The sequence below is a fragment of the Sorex fumeus genome, unplaced genomic scaffold (genome assembly GCF_029834395.1).
Source record: "Sorex fumeus unplaced genomic scaffold, SorFum_2.1 ptg000029l, whole genome shotgun sequence".
In the NCBI taxonomy this organism is placed as follows: Eukaryota; Metazoa; Chordata; class Mammalia; order Eulipotyphla; family Soricidae; genus Sorex; species Sorex fumeus.
This window is the reverse complement of record NW_026606086.1, coordinates 18,909,863-18,925,853: the sequence shown is the minus strand read 5'-3', so window position 1 is coordinate 18,925,853 and position 15,991 is coordinate 18,909,863. Positions and strand designations below refer to the sequence as shown.

The window sequence follows — 15,991 nt, the reverse complement described above, 5'->3', positions numbered from 1 at the left end:
AGGGATCTCTATGGGATTCTGGGGATCAAACACTGGTCAACCCACATACAAGGAAAATTCCCTACCCACTGTACTATCATTCCTGCCCTCACACAATTTTTTTGTCTAATGTTCTGAAAACTATATCATGGGATGATGGTCATCCCTCCCATTTCACAGATGTAAACACAGAGGCTTGGGGGGGGATGCCAGTAGGGATTTGGAACCAGCATTTGCCCAACTCCAACACCACCACTTCCAGAAAGCCTTCCCGCTAGTCTGCCCTGACTCAGTGCTCTGTGCTGTGCTGGAGCTTTTGTCACTGAGACCCCACTCATTCGAGAATGGTCGTGTGTGTCCTGCCTTCCTCCTGCTCTGAGTCTGCACAGTCTCCTGGCTTGGCCTTGTGAGCCACCTGGGAAAGGGAGTGACCCGTCTCCCCATTTCTCCCACATCTCACGGCCACAGGAGGGAGGGACCTGTGTCCTGGCAGGGCTCTGGGGACTGCTCCAGCAGGTCAGGCAGGCTGACCTGCAGGCAGAGCTCAGTGATCATTCCAGCAGCTCCTGTGGATGTGGATCCTGGCTCAGGCTTCTCACGAGTCACACAATAGTCCCAAGAACAAGAGCCTTGCTCCATGTCCCCAGTGAAGAACTAGAAGGGTACCTCCTGGTGAGAGGCTTCAAAGCGTCAGGCATGTGGTGAGGCTGGACGCCCAGCCACACGGAAGGCCACAGCCTCTGGTAAGCCCCTTCAGAGGCCCAGGCAGCGGGTCTCTAATCTGCCAACGGCCTTTTGGTACCAACGGACAAGAAGCCGCACTTGGAGAAGCCTCCCCAGCATGAGCTGAGCCCCGGGCACCGCAGTGCTCTGAGAGGGATGGACCAAGCCAGGCCAGGCTGCCTCCCATCAGAAATGTCTCCTGTGGGACGTGGCTATGGAAATATGGGCCGACTTATTTTCCTCGCGTTTCCGGCCAAGGAAGGATAAACTGTCCTTTCAGAAAACAGTGCTGAGCCTTTCAAATATGCAGATTGCTGAGCTGAATGGTAAATGCAATCACTTAAGCCGGCACACCCCCAGCAGCGATCACCGCCACATGAATTATTCCTCCAAGTGCCCGGGTCTGTGCCCCACATCCCCCAGCAGGGGGGCCATGGGATCTCAGGAGGGGCGTCGATGGGCAGAGCTCACTGTCCCAGCTGCACAGAGGTGACCTGGTCCGGATGGCAGCCACAGCTGTCCTGATTCCCAAGCCGCAGACTCAGCCACAGCCCCAGAGATTGGGGAGAGAGGAACGACGCCAGCCCCCGGCTCTTGCCTTCTCTGAGCGATGAAGGGCCACCACAGGCTGTCCGTTACAGAGGCCGGGGCAGGGGGCAGGAAGGTGGTGCCGGGCCAGCTGCCTGTGGAACACAGGGCCTGGACATCCAAGGCCCTCACCTCTTTCCTGTCACGCAGTCTATTGGCACCATGGGGATCTGTGAATGGCACAGGGCCAGAGGCCAGCTGGTCAGAGGTCTGGGCAACTGGATCCCGTCACTGCCTCCATGTCCAGCTGCAGGTTCAGTTGTCTGACAAATGGTGGTGATTCAATTCTCTGGCCACGTGCCTTTAACTGCTGGGACCAGCAATGCTGAGGCTTGTAGCTCAGAGCAGGTCCAGGAGGACGAAGATGGGTGAGCTTGAGCCGGACAGTGGGTAGCATCTCTGGAATTAAAACTCAGGCACACAGAAGAGGCTCTCTGCTGTCAAGTTCTTTCCCGCATGTGGAAGACCTCCCAGCACTGAGCAGGAGCTGCCCCTCCCCTGTGGGAGATGGGCCTGGAGGCAACAGGGGAGTTAGGGAAGTTCTAACTGTTGAGTCACACCCTGCCTGCCCTTTCCTGCAGGCCTTGAGCTCCGGCAGCCCTTCCACACTTCTCCCAGTGCCTCCTTCACCCTCTTCAGGTTGCTGCTCTACCACAGACCGCAGAGACCGGAAGTGGGGTCAGAATCCTGGGAGGGCAAGCACAGACGGACGAGATTCCTGCAACAGTGACTGTCTGATGCCCTGAGCCCTGGAAATCTGGCTGGACCACCCGAAGGCCCTTCGGGGGCAGGCTGGGGTCCTGCAGGCTCCCACTGGCTCGCTGGATACCCCTGCCCTAAGCACATCCTGACCTGCACCCAGCTCTTAACGGGCTTTCTCTGAAGTCAGAACCATGAACTGTCTAGCAGAGAACTGTGGAGCTGACTGGAGCCTGGCCCTGGAGCTGAGCACAGAACAGGGTTTATCTCCATTGACACATGGGTGACGCACAAAATCCATGTGCACAGCTGGTGCCACGGAGAGCCAGTTGGGTGGGGACCGTCCCCTAACAGCCCACAGCCACAACTCGGGTGTGTCCTACCAGCAATCACTACAGGACAGACAGTCTGGTACAAAAGTTGCTTCTATAGCCCCCATCCCCTCACTGATGCCCATGGCAGGCTGACCATACTGCCCCTGGCACACCCCTCAGAAGACAGCACGGTGCTCAAATAAGCTCCTCAAGCCCACTGTCCCACCCGGTTCATAGTCACACTCCTGAGGGCTTGTGGAAAGGTGCTCAGAGTCTTGGGGGTGGCTGCATCTGTCTCCTGTTGTGAGACACAGCCAGTCATCACACAGAGCTCTCACCAGGAAGGTGGGTGGCAGCCCTGTCACCTGGGACTGGCAGAGTGCTCGAGGACCCCCGCTGCTTAGCTGACCCTTCTCACCGGATACAAAGGTTCTCTGCTCAGCGGATGCGAGTCAGAGGCACCCCAGAACCCAGTGCAGCGTGCTGAGGGCTGCGTATCCAGAGACCAGCGACTGTCCCCACAAGCTCATCTCGGACAGTTGTGCTGAGGTGAGGCATGGCCAGGCATGCAGGCTGTCCTTAGAGGACACTTTCTCCTGAGCTTACAGGGAAAACCACATGGCAGCTTGTGAGGTCAACAGGGTCCCCAGGGAGGAAATCGGTCATGGAGCTGTGCTGCCCCCACCAGCCCAGCTCTCCAGGACACCCCCAGGCTCCTGCACACTAGGACACAGTCAGGGCAGAGAAACTTGAGTCATGGAGCAGTTTGCTTTCTGGGGAAGGTTCACAATTCCTGCTGCTGGATAAGATGCATCCACTGGGAGCTGAAGCCTGCAGGTAGCTCCTGGGGTGCTCCTCGGAGCTTCTCTAGCCTGGGGACCCCCCAGCCTCTCGGAGCCACCACTACTGCCCCCTCAGCGCCCCCACCCACCCTGAGCAGGTGTGACCTCTGCTTCCGCTCCCGCTCCTGGGGGTGGTCTTGTCATTCTCAGCAGCAAATCCTGAGAGATTCCCAGGTCAGACCTGGGCTAGGCATGGGCTCCCCGAGAGGGAGGTCACAGCCTCTCCCAAGGAGGGGAGGACACAGACAAAGGACCAGAAAGATGTGGGCAGGGTGTGGGGACAGGAGCGGAAGGTGAGGAAAATGCCAGGGAGCAAAGAGCAGAGGGAAGAGGAGCAGGAGGCAGAGAAGGAGTCTGCGGTGGATGTGGTGGGGGGGGTCTTTCCACGCTCCTGATGCCCTTACTGTCCCGTGGGCAGTGAGGAGGAGACAGGCGCTGGACCTGAGCTGCTGTCACATGACGTTCCCCCCAACCCTACCAAGCACTGCCAATGTTTTATATAACCCCCAGCTCCCCAGAACAGACCGAGACTCACACCACAGCACCCTGTGGGGACGCGTCCTGTTCCGGAGAGCCTCGGCCCATGGGGCAGGCAGCATCTGGACAGGACTTCCCCCAAGGCCTCAGACAAAGGGAGGCCAGGGTCTGCAGCTTCTCGGGCACAGTCCTGGGACACAGGGTCTCCTTGCCATGGCATCTCCTCACCCACGCAGTGCCCTCCTGAGGACACCTCAGCACCCCTTGGAGACTATTCCCAACACCTACTGGGAGCTTATGGGAGAAGCCAAGGAAGGGACGTGCGTCCTCTTGTGTGTCAGGTCAGCCCCGCAGGCCGCCCAGGAAGCAGGAGCCCCCTGCCAGGGCTGGGTTCTTTGTGGCAGTTCCCAGCCCTGGGCTCAGCCCACCCACTGCCCAGAGAGCCTCAGCTACTGACCAGAGGGGATGCCCAGTCAGGGGTGACGGCCACAGCAGCTGTCCCCTGGGGGCCACTGCTGGGACGACCCCCTCCACTGGCAGGGGCTCCGTCAGGGACAAGCGGGGGTCACTGGTGATGCCCAGTGCCCAGCAAGGAGTGAGTGGTGACATCCAGGCGGGCGAGTCCTCCGCATCCCCCCAGCCCCGTTTCCCGACCGGCCTCGGAGGACGGGGGGCTCCCGAGCCGCGGGAGGAGAGGCTGCCGACCCCGCCCGCTCACCGTTCAGCTGGTTGTACACCACGTCCTCCAGGTGGTCTAGGCGCTGCAGGATGGCCTCGTGGTCGCGGGCCGCGCGCGCCCCGCCCGGCCGGCCGCGCCCCCCGCGCTCCGGCGGCCCCTCGGAACGGCCCTGCAGGCGGCAGTACGCGGAGAAGAGGACGATGCCCACGAACACCAGGATGTTGACGGTCAGCAAAGTTTTGACCCTCCTGGCCACGGCCATGAAGGCGATGGGGGCGGGGCGCTCACCCGCGGGCCATGCCGCGGGCCGGGGCGCGGCCGGCCGGGCGGGGCGCGCGGCGCCGGGAGCTGTCCCTTCAGCACCGCGGCCTGGGGCCGGACAGCGGCTCGGCTGCCCGGCGCGGCCGCCCGCCCCGCTACGCGCCGGCGCCGGGCGCAGTGACGCGGCCGCGCATCTGCAGGCACGGGGCCGCCTCGCCGGGACCGCCCTGCCCGCGGAGGCCCGCCCCAAGGACGCCCGCCCTGCCCGCCCTGCCCACCGGGAACGGCCGGGCAGCGGCGGCCGCGGGGCAGGGACAGGCACGCTTCCTGCCAAGTGGGTCCTCGGCCGCTCTGGGCGGGGTCCTGGAAAGCTGAGCCCAAGGACAGGTGGACAGGCCTCATGGCCCGAGGACAGCCACCAGCCAGGGCGCGCCTCCCCCCCCCCCCCCTGCATCGGCCGCCACCCCTGCCCACCTGCTCTGAGCCGGTCCAAGCCCTGATTCACACTCTCACAAAACCACAAAACCACTTCTGCTCCCCGTGGTCAACCGCAAGTCCCACCAAGGGCATGAAAACTCCCAGGAGTGAGGCGTCCCTGTCTCTCGGCCCCGCTGCTGCCCACGCAGTAAGTGACCGAGCAACAGCTAAACCTTGTCCCAAGCTGGTTCTGGGCAGGGACCTCCATGCAAAGAGATGAACAAGACAAGGTCTCCAGACAACATGCCTGTCTGTGTGTATGTGTTCATGTGTATGCCTGTATGCTTGTGCTGTGTCCATGTGTGCCCCTGTACATGTGTGTATGAGTTTGTGTATGCATATGCACATGTCCGTGTGTGCACATGTGTGTTTGCACGTGTGCCTGTGTATGTGTGCACATGTATTGCATGCCTGTTTGTCTGTGCATGTAGAGTCTGCCAACTCTGAATTCCTTCCTCTCAGACCCTGACCCCAAACATACCAGCCTTTGCAGCATGGACGTCACGTGCCCCTTGGTAGCATCTGCTGAGGACTGAGGGACCCGAATCTCTTCACTCTTTTTGTTCTCAGGAATTTCCTCGCCAGGAAGGACCCTGTGATTGGGTCTTGAGAACAGCTGTCCACAGTGTGTTTAGCATATGAATTGCTTGTTCTGAGAAGAGTCTGGAGTTTTCCGCTTTTAATTATTGCTCAGAAGGAGTTCTACAATGCAGCAAGTGTGAGCGCCTGGTCTGCCTTTGATAAATAGCTGTCCCCATGCTCCTTCCCAGGAAATACTGTGTTTCCGTATAAAGTGCCAGCCCAGGGCCTTGCAAACAGCAGCAATTACGCAGTGTGTTTGCCGGACAGTGCTCTAGGTCTCTCCTCAGCTGTTATCTGGTGAGGAGCATCAGAAACCTTCTCACCGAGCCAGCAGGATGATCTCGTTTACCTCAGTTTCTTGTGGAAACTGAGGCCGTGAGAAGCAGAAAGCCTGGCTCAAGGTCACAAGGATGGTAGAGCACGGATCTGGAATGCTAGCCCAGACAATTTGGCTCCAGAATCAAATTTATTTAGCCACTACACTGAAGGGAAAAAATCAGCCACTTTTCAGTACACGTTTATTGAAAGTGATGCTCAAGTGGTTTTGCAGGAGAAAATGTTGTCCTGCTCATGTAAATCCATCATACTGCAGCGAGATAGGTCTGAGCTGTGGGAGGAGAAACAAACCCTCTCATGGCACCCTGGTGGCTAGCACCCCATGTGCCTTCCCCAACAGAGCCCCGGACAGCTGTGGGAGGTGCCAGCAGTGCCCTGTGCTGGTCACCAGGACGGGGTCCTACTGAATCACAGATGGTACCCGGGAAGCCACAACCGTTCAGGAGGGGCCCTGACCAACTGCACAGAGGAGGCTGAAGGGAGACTCAGGAGACCCCCTGCTGGGGGGCACTGGCTCCTCAGTGTTCGTAAGAAGCAGAGAGTAGCCTGCACTCACTTGGACCTCCCCTTGGCACAGAGACCCAGAATTTCTCAAGCCCATCCTGCTTGTCAGTCTGACAGATACCACCTCGGCTCCCTGGCAAGCAAGTCAGGACTAGGGGGTCCAGGTGAATAGCAGGGGGTCCGTGTGCCCACCCTTCCTCCACCTGCCACGGCCCACCCACCCCACCTGCCACGGCCCTCCCGCACCACCTGCCTGGCCCACCCAGCCCCACATGACTGCTTTTCTCTCCTAACCCATAAGCAGAGGAGTGTCTGAGGGTAGAGAGCAGGATGGCGCCTGGTGACTTGCTCTCAACAGCAGCCGTCCACAGTCGGGGTTTTCTTCCTGACCCTCCCACATCCCCAAATTATAGGCCCACAGGCCAACCTGTTGAAGTTTGATGCAGCCACTTACAGAGGATAGAGGGCAAAAAGTGACAGCACTGAATTCTGGTTTAGACTGAATCCATGGAGGAGCTGGGTCCCGGCCTCTGCTCCTCTCCCTATCCGAGAGCCTCTGAGAGCTGCACCGTGGGAACGGCCAATTCCGGAGAGCCTGGAGGGAGGCGATGCGGACAATGAGTGGTTCTGTGTGCACTGGCCTGCTGCTCCAGCTCCTGCCCAGAGAAGAGGGCAGCTCACAGCCCCAGGATCCCAAGTCTGACCTTCAGGCAGCACATATTGATGACTTTCGCATTCATCAGACAGGTGGGGCTCTGTGTGGTGGATTAACCGCGGGTGCCACTCTTGATGCGCCATGTGACAGTGGGTGACCCACAGCCCATTAGCCCTCAGATGATGAGAGCTTACAACACACACGGGAGTAGCAACGGGAGAGTTGGCGTGTGTGGACCCAGAACCACCTATTTCAAGCAGCTAAGAGATCCCAGACTCTATGCAGGAGGGCGGGGAGGACACAGAAAGAGGAAAGAGAGATACTGAGTGTGTGTGTGTGTGTGTGTGTGTGTGTGTGTGTGTGTGTGTGTGCACGCACGCGCGCGCCCTCGCACAGGAGGGCAGGGAGAGACATAGGGACAGAGGGACAGAGAGAGATAGGAACACACATACAGAGAGAGTACGTGTGTGCTTGCAGAAGGATAGGAAGAGACACGGGGGGTGGGGGAGAGTCAGAGAGACTCAAAGAGACAGAAACAGAGAGACAAAGACAGAGAGAGTCAGAAAGTGATGGGGTGGAGTCCTAGGACGCGGAACCCAGGATGTTGTCCCTGCTTGGCAGATGTCGCCACCTCTGACACCCCTCCCTCTCCCATAGTCTCTTTCGCTGTTTCCTTGGTGGAAGGACCCCGGTCGGGCCCTGGAGCACAGCCAGGATGCAGACGGGAGAGCACCGTCACACAGCCTGTGCTACCTTATCATCTGGTCCAGTGGGCAGGAGCAAGCTGTTCCCAGTCACAGCCATTCACTCCTTCTCTGTTCGCCTGGGTCCACAGGGACACAGGCGCCAGCTGCCTCGGGAAACCGAGGGCACCTTACCGCACCCCAGAGCCAGGGGTGCTCTTGCAGGGGACCCCACTCGAGTGCAGGAGGTCTTGATGGAGTCTTGACTCCACGGGGGGTCCGCTGCAGCCACAGTCCCAGTGGCTAGAGCTGAACGTAGGAGCCAGGGGCAGTGCCACTTCCAGTGCCAACACAGAGCCTGTGCTGCTGGGTCAGGATGCAGGGTGGCATCTCCCCAACAGGCTGCTCCGCTCCCCTGGGAGAAGCTCATCAGACCCTGCAGGGGGACCAAACATCGGAACTGAGTGGAGAGTTTCCCTAAGCACTCCAGACAGCGCCAGGCCCGCTTCCGGAAATCAAGCTGCTTTGCTACAGCAGTTCCTCCTGCCCACATGAGCACCTGCACACACACATATACATGTGTGACCATATGTACACCAGCACACACATGCACCTGCATGCACACACATGCATGTGCAACCATGTGCACATCAGCACACATCTGCACCAGGGTCACACAGGACCACACACATGCACCAGTGAACACTTCATATCACTATACACATGCACCTGCATGCACACACATGCCCATGCAGAACATTAGCACATGCATACCACACATGTACCTATATGCACACCAGCACATGCCAGCATACGTGAACATATGAGCAATAGAGCACATAACACACTTGAAGATGCAATCACATGTCAACATATATGAGCATGTATGCACAAGTCAGCACAACAAACGTGGGCACCTATAGCATGCATCATGCATAAACATATAAACACATGTCTGCACACATAAATATCTAAATACATGACAGCACACATGAACACTGAGTAAATCTAGCTTGGACACCTGAACTCACAAAGCACACAGCACACACAAACACGTGAGCACATGTTGGCACATATGAACAAGTGAGCTCATACAGCACCCGCATGAGCACTCAAACATGTACAAAGGAGAGCCACACTTGCACTCACATACATGCACACACACACCACACACATGTGTCGGTTCAAGGCATGTCCCAGATGCCTTTGGCACTGCCTTCTAACCCACTGCCATGTCTTTGCTGCTCTGCGTCAGGGGCCACGGGAAAGGGTCTCCTGAGACAAGGATGACGTGGCAGAGGGGTCCTGTGGACAGAGGTTTGGACATTCCTGGCATGTCCCTCAGGTCTGGTCTCTGGACCTGCAGCTGGGGAGCACAAAAGAGCTCTGGGCCACGCAGGGTGCCTGGGCCTCAGTGGTGCCCTGCGGGGCCGCCTGAGGCTGTTCCTGGACGTGGGTGCCACGGTGGGCGTCACCAGCTGTAAGAGATCACAGATAGGCTCCTCACTGAAGCCTCATTTACAATGATCTGCGCGGCTCCAAGCAGCTCCATCCTCGAGCAGGACTGGGGTTTTGCCAACTCTCACTACTATATAATTTAATCTAATTGATCAATTAAATCCAAATAATTTTTAACCAAGCTGTAATAACAGTTATCTCATTTCAGCGCTACATATAATTTTCTTAACGATTTGATCAAAGGAAATTCCCTTGAGATTCATGTCTTTGGGGGGACTTGGCTTTGCCTTCATGCCAGCCTGGGGAGCTCATCCTCGGCTCTGACCGGCAGAGACAGTCCGGTGCTCTGAGACAGTGCTTCCAAGCCTCTCTGGTCGCTGTTCCTGGCTGCTGAGCATCGTAGTGGTCTTCTTTAGTTTGTTTTTATTTTTTTGATTTTTGGGTCACACCCGGCGATGCACAAGGCTTACTTCTGGCTCTGCACCCAGGAATTACTCCTGGTGATGCTCAGAGGACCATATGGGATGCTGGGAATCAAACCCGGGTTGGCCGCGTGCAAGGCAAACAATGCCCTACCCACTGTGCTATGACTCCAGACCCACGGTGATCTTCTTTTGTGCTTCTGTCTCCCAGTTCTGTGGCTCCCTCAGCACGTTGTCATGTCTGTTCAAAGCCAGCCAGTTCCAGACATGGCCACTGGCCATGTGTCTGTCTGTCTTTTGGGGTTACATGCGGCTCTGCCCCATGCACAACTGAAACTGCCTTAAGCTGGCCATCGTGTCCCACCTGCGTGCTCACCTGGACACACCCAGAAGCCTCAGCACCCTGAGGTGACATGTGGAGGGCGGGTGCAGGGCTAGGGTAGCAGACACTACCACCCACACGAAGGTCTTGGGTTGCAACCTCAGAGACAGACCTGACATGGTAGGGGAGGGGATCAGGCTAAGTCTTTCGCCCTCCTGAAGATTCCAGCAGGAATGCTGGACAAAACCCTCCCAGGGAGACAGGGAGCTGGTACAGCAGGGAGGACACTTGCTTTGTACACAGCCAACCCCAGAATCCCATATGGTCCCTGATCCCTGCCAGGAGTGATTCCAGGGCACAGAGCCAGGAGTCAGCCCTGAGCACCAGTGGGTATGGCCCAAAAACGAAAACAAAAAAGCCGCCCAGTGGACAAAGCTTCCAGAGCAAGCAAATCAGCTTTTTGAAAAATGAACCCACACCAGGCTCTGGGTCCTGCGGATTTCTTTCTCAAGAGCCAAAAAAGCTAAGCCCATGGCAGGGCACTCTCAGAACTCCGGAGGCCAGGATTCCGGTTCCACCAGAGGGCTCGGGTCCAGCCGCATGTCTCTCACCCAAGACCCCGCACAGGGAACCCTGAGAGAAGGGTGCTCCCTACTGAAATGTTCCAATGAAGAGCCCCTGGGCGCCTCCATACCCTCTGTACCATGCCTGCTCCTGCCCCTAGGCCTCACCCCCACAGCAGAATAGCCATGTGGCCCCATGCCCCTGTAGAACCAGTTCCTCTGTGTGGCTCACGCAGCTTTGCCCTGGGTCCATGGTGTCAGCTGGCTGGTCACTGCTGACCAATCTGGACTGAGTTGAGTCCCCCAGGACTTGAATGTTGCAGCCCGACCCTCGGATCGCAGGTGTGGCCTCACCTGGCACTCTTCGAAGTATAATTCAGTAGTGTGAGGTCTCGGGGCGGTGGCTGGAACACCCTAAAATGAACAGCTAAGGAGATAGGCCTGCACTTGGGCCATGGCCTGCAGAGGTTAAAGCAAGGGATAACGTGGAAAGGTCAGTCGGAGGAAGGGCTGCTGTGGACGCTGCCTCTCCAGAGGAGGGCCTGGGGGTCTTCCATGCAGGGCAAGAACTGGAGAGGGTATCAGCTACTGTGCAGGCCTGTGGCCTGGGGGTGGGAGCCCCTTCTTCCAGGGGCAGTGAGGACCCTCCTGGCAAATCTGCTGAGGTGACCCCAGCCTCTTCTCCATGCAATGTCCCTAAACCTCCCTCACTGGCTCCTGAGTGTCCCCGGGGCTCTGATGCTCTGACACTGGCAGGGAGCTCTGACACTCTCACTCAGGCAGCTCAGTACTCTGGACGCAGGATGCCAATGGGGGGAGGGGATGCTGGAGCCACAGAAGGCTGTGCCTGCTGAGCCAGGAACAAGAGGCATGACTGTCCCCTCACCAGGACCCCAGTTCCAGGAGCACGGTCAGCTCAGTGGGTTCTGTGCCTGGGGTCTGGCCTGCAGTTATCTGCTGATCGGAGCACCTCACACTAGAGGTCACGGCTTCCCTGGCAGGTGAAAGAAATGTGACCTCATAGATCTTCTCTTTCTTCATGAAAAGTGCACTGAGCACATGCACTGTGGCCTGGCGGAGCCCGTAAACCCACCTCCTTCTCCCACCCGAGTCCTTGCCTGAGCCCCAGTAGAAGAGACGCTGGCATGGCTGACAGAACAAGGCCTTGTGTTTCTCCATGGATGAATTTAAATCTCCCAACTTCCTGCCAGCAGGTCGGCGTTTGACATGTCCAGAGTCACGAGTCCGAGTCTTAAGTCTCCTTCCCTGCCTTCCCCACACGCAGGAGAGAAGCTGAAGGCAAGACGGGAAGAGGACAACTGGAGCTGACAGAGGTACTCATGCCAGGAGTGGACAGACCTTGGATCCCTGTGCTGACTTCTGTGGACCAGTCCACAGGAGGATAGCTCACCTGCCTGCTGGGGCAGCAGCCACTAAGTACCTGGAAAGGTCCAGGGTAGCCAGCCCGCCCCTCCCCAGATCACCTGACTGGGGCTGCCTGGAACCCACTTGAAAGGGCCGATGCCGGGGCTGGAGCAATAGCACAGCAGGTAGGGCCTTGCACACGACCAACCAGGGTTCAATTCCCAGCATCCCATATGGTCCCCCGAGCGAGTACCGCCAGGAATGATTCCTGAGTGCAGAGCGAGGAATAACCCCTGTGCATCGCCGGGTGTGACCCAAAAAGAAAAAAAGAAAAGAAAAGAAGAGAAAAGAAAAGAAAGGGCTGATGTCCCTTGGGAAGTCCCTCTTGCCTGTGCCCCACCACTGCAGTTTACCTCAGCTGCACTCACCTCAACTGTCACGTCTGCACGAGGAACCACTTTGGCCCCAGCAGGGAGTCAAGGGACCTGGTGTACATGTCCCCTGCACCCACGCTTCACAGCCGCCCTCCCAGCAGGCAGAGCTGCTCACACAGTGTCTGCCGGCGGGGAACGTTCCAGCTTCCGCCACTTCAGCCCCACCATCTGGACCCTGCGCCTGGGATCCTTGGATGTCTGCTCACTAAGACTGACTTGCTGGGTCCTGAGATTAGGAGCAACTGTGTGTGCAAAATACATGCTTCCTTTCATATGCTCTGGAGACACAGAACAGCTTGCTTCAAACAACGCGAACAAAAAAAGAAAGGAGGAGAGCAGCTTCTGCCAAGAGCACCCCCACAGACCACCTGGCACTTCTGGAGGGACAGAAAGGAAGTACCCACACCATGGGGCCATCTCCCCACAGGTCAGCTATGGGATGCAGGCCTGGGGGGTGGCAGGTGGAAGTGTACAAAGGGCTCAGCGCAGCGGATGTGCCGAGCCTGGAGGAACCCAGGAGACCTGCCTTGGAGCACAAACGTGCTTGCATTTGTAAGACTGCACAGGGCTGGGGGCTGCAGAGGGTTCCCTTGGGAAGGCCTGGCAGGAAGTGAGGGATGCCAGCAAGACGGGCCCCCTGGTTGTTTGGCTGCAACGAGTGGGGAGCATACAAGAAGCCCCCCTTCCTGTCTGGGGACAGGGGCTCGGGGAGGCCTGGGTTTGCCTTCCAGCTGTCTCCTCTCTCTGTTTCCTCTGTTCACAGGTCCCAGGCCGTGGTCTCTGGGGAAGTCTGAGCCATCACCACCCCATATCCCTATCTTTCTAGGCGGCTCACAAGGCAGAGAGTTCAAAGGCAGAAAGACTATATTTCCCAGGCTGCCGAGCGGCAGGATAACCATGGAACCTGTCCCTGGCATCCAGCAGTGAGTGGGTTCGTGCCCTGCCCCCAGGCTGGTCTCAGTGTGGTGACCCCCTTCCAGGGAGGCGGGCCCTAGGACAGGAGTGGGGAAGTCACAGCTACCCAAGGAAGCCGCGCTGGGCAGAGGGGCTCCTCGACATCGGGGCTATGACCCCGCTGACTTTGTCACCCCCTCACTGAAGACCTGAGAGCCTACTGTGGGCCCCAGGCAGGAAGGACGTAGAGGCAGGCGTCCCCTGCAGCCTCTGCCTGTGTCCAGGTGCCTTGGGCTCTCTGTCCCTGACTTCCTCCTCCTCCAGTTTTGGGAAGGGCAAGGTGGTGGGGCAGAGGGTATGGGGGGACCGCCCGGCTATTTTTCCTGGGTACAAGCTCAGGGCAGTGAGGAGCGAGGCCCCAGAAGAGCAGAGCCCAGCGGCCTGGGAGGCAGAAGACACCGGAAAGGCACGGCTGCTGTCGGGAGCTGGGAAACTGCTCCCCTTGCTGCTCTAGGCTAACTCTCTTCCCAGCTCTCTCACACGGGCCGAAGGCCCCTGTCCCAGCACCCCGGTGTGTTACAGCTGCCAACTCAGAGATGAGAACCCTGCAGAGAGACCCTGCATGCGGGGACCCATGGGACACTCCCTCTTGGTTCCAGCATGGGGGCAGGTGTGGAAGTGCTATCCCCTGGTCAGGCCTCCGTCCACTGTCCCAGCACTGCAGACTCTGGACTCAGAGCTCAGCTGCCTCAGTTTCCTCTTTTGTAGAGCAGGCACCACAGTGAGGTGTGACATACATGGAGGATTTTCAGTGACACTTTTGTCCGTGATCCTGACATGATACCCTGAGTCACAGCCCAGGAGGGCCCTCACAGAAGCTGAATCAGTGTGTCCACACCAACATTGACCATTATCCCGGTTTTCTGTAAAAAAATGCTCCTAAAAATCTCTATTTGTGTTTAAAACTAAATCCCCAAAGTCCAGTTTTCACTTCCTGCTGCTCTGCCCCCTGGCAGCACCCGTCTGCCTTCGTCTCACTCTCCATGAGCCTCAGGGAACGCTGCTCAGTGCTCACCACTCTGGCAGCCAACCCAGAGACACACAAGGTCAGAACCACCAGCCACCTCTCCCTGCAAGGCCTGAACAAAAGTGGGGTTTGGTTTGCCAGGAGGTTGCCCAGGCAACCAGCAGCCAGCCACCTCTCCGGCAGCCATTGTGCTCCTGGCTGGACATGGCCTCAAAAAGCCAGAGCAGGAGAGGACATGGCAGTAAATGTCCACTTCCTCTTGGAGTTGCCCAGCCCAGGAGAGTGTCCACTTCCTCTCAGAGGGGCCCAGCTTGGCACAAGCATCTACTTCCTTTGGAGAGGCCCTTCCCTGGAAAACAACCACTTCCTCGGAGGGGGGTGGGCATCCATTTGGTGCTATCCCAGATGTCCGTCTGCACCGACTCCTCAGGTTGAGCCTCTGCCTTCTCACCTGACAGCAGGTGTGAGACCCAGAGTCGGTTCACTCAGTTGGTTCACTGCTGGATGAGTGCAGGGAAGCACACAGACAGCTGCAAACAGACAAACACATGCCACATGCCTGCAATGTAGACACTTAGACATGCAAACACATGTACACAGAGCCATACACACCATACATGGGTGCACAGACACACATGCATGCAAACAAGCATGTACCACATGCCTGCAATGTACCCACACAGAACACATGTGCACACCGACATTTAAACACATGTGTACACACATGCATGCAAACAAGCACATGCTACATGCCTGTAAGGTCTACATACCACATGTGTGTGCAGACACACATACACAGCACATAGACATGCACCCCACACATGTACCAGACACATACACACCACACGTGTGCAAAGACACCACGTGCGCAGAGACACGCTACACATGTGCAGACACACCACATGTGCAAAGAGACACACCACACATGTACACAGACACTTGCCACTGACAGTCACATTCAGCCCCTCAGAAGACACAGCTAGTTTATATTTCCAATTATACATATAATTACATTTCTGAACCCATTAGCATGACTTCTGTGAGCACGTGATTCCCCGAGTGGCAAACAGAGATGAGCTTGATGATTGCAGATGAGCAGCACTGGGAATTTTAATTTTTATGTTACTTGAAATTCACCACCCAATAATAACAGCGCTACTTGGATGGAGCAGACTTCCACATTCAATTAAAAGCAGAGCCACGGCTCCGGCTGAGCCCCGAGGCAGCAGCACTGCCAGGAGGAAGGAAGGGCCCAGCGGGCGGCTGTGCCAGACCCGGGCTGTGCCCGCTGTGCCTTGGGCAGCAGCCCTACAGGTAAGAGCGGGAGGCTCTGGAGAAAGCCGTGGGCAGCCTGACCAGCCCCTGCATCTGCAGCTGCCTTTGTCCATGGCTAGCAAATTTATCACTGTTTTTTTTTTTTTTTTGCTTTTTTGCTTTTTGAGTCACAGCGGTAGGGCGTTTGCCTTATATGCAGCCAATATGGCCGACCCGAGTTCGATTCCTCCGCCCCTCTTGGAGAGCCTGGCAAGCTACCGAGAGTATCTCGCCCACACGGCAGAGCCTGGCAAGCTACCTATGATGTATTTGATATGCCAAACACAGTAACAACAAGTCTCATGATGGAGACGTTACTGGGCCCGCTCGAGCAAATCGATGAACAACGGGAGGACTGTGACTGTGACTGTGCTTTTTGGGTCACACCCGGTG

At 57.5% G+C, this 15,991-nt stretch overlaps 1 protein-coding gene across 1 annotated transcript in view; it reads right to left on the bottom strand.

Moving 5' to 3' along the window:
- The window catches only part of GALNT9 (polypeptide N-acetylgalactosaminyltransferase 9), a 30,292-nt gene extending 25,640 nt beyond the window's left edge, over positions 1–4,652 (bottom strand). The window contains exon 1 of the mRNA XM_056115543.1: positions 4,341–4,652. Coding sequence (XP_055971518.1) covers positions 4,341–4,563 — 223 coding nt within the window. The 5' untranslated portion in view covers positions 4,564–4,652. The remainder of the gene's footprint in view (positions 1–4,340) is intronic.
- Positions 4,653–15,991: the final 11,339 nt, after the last annotated feature.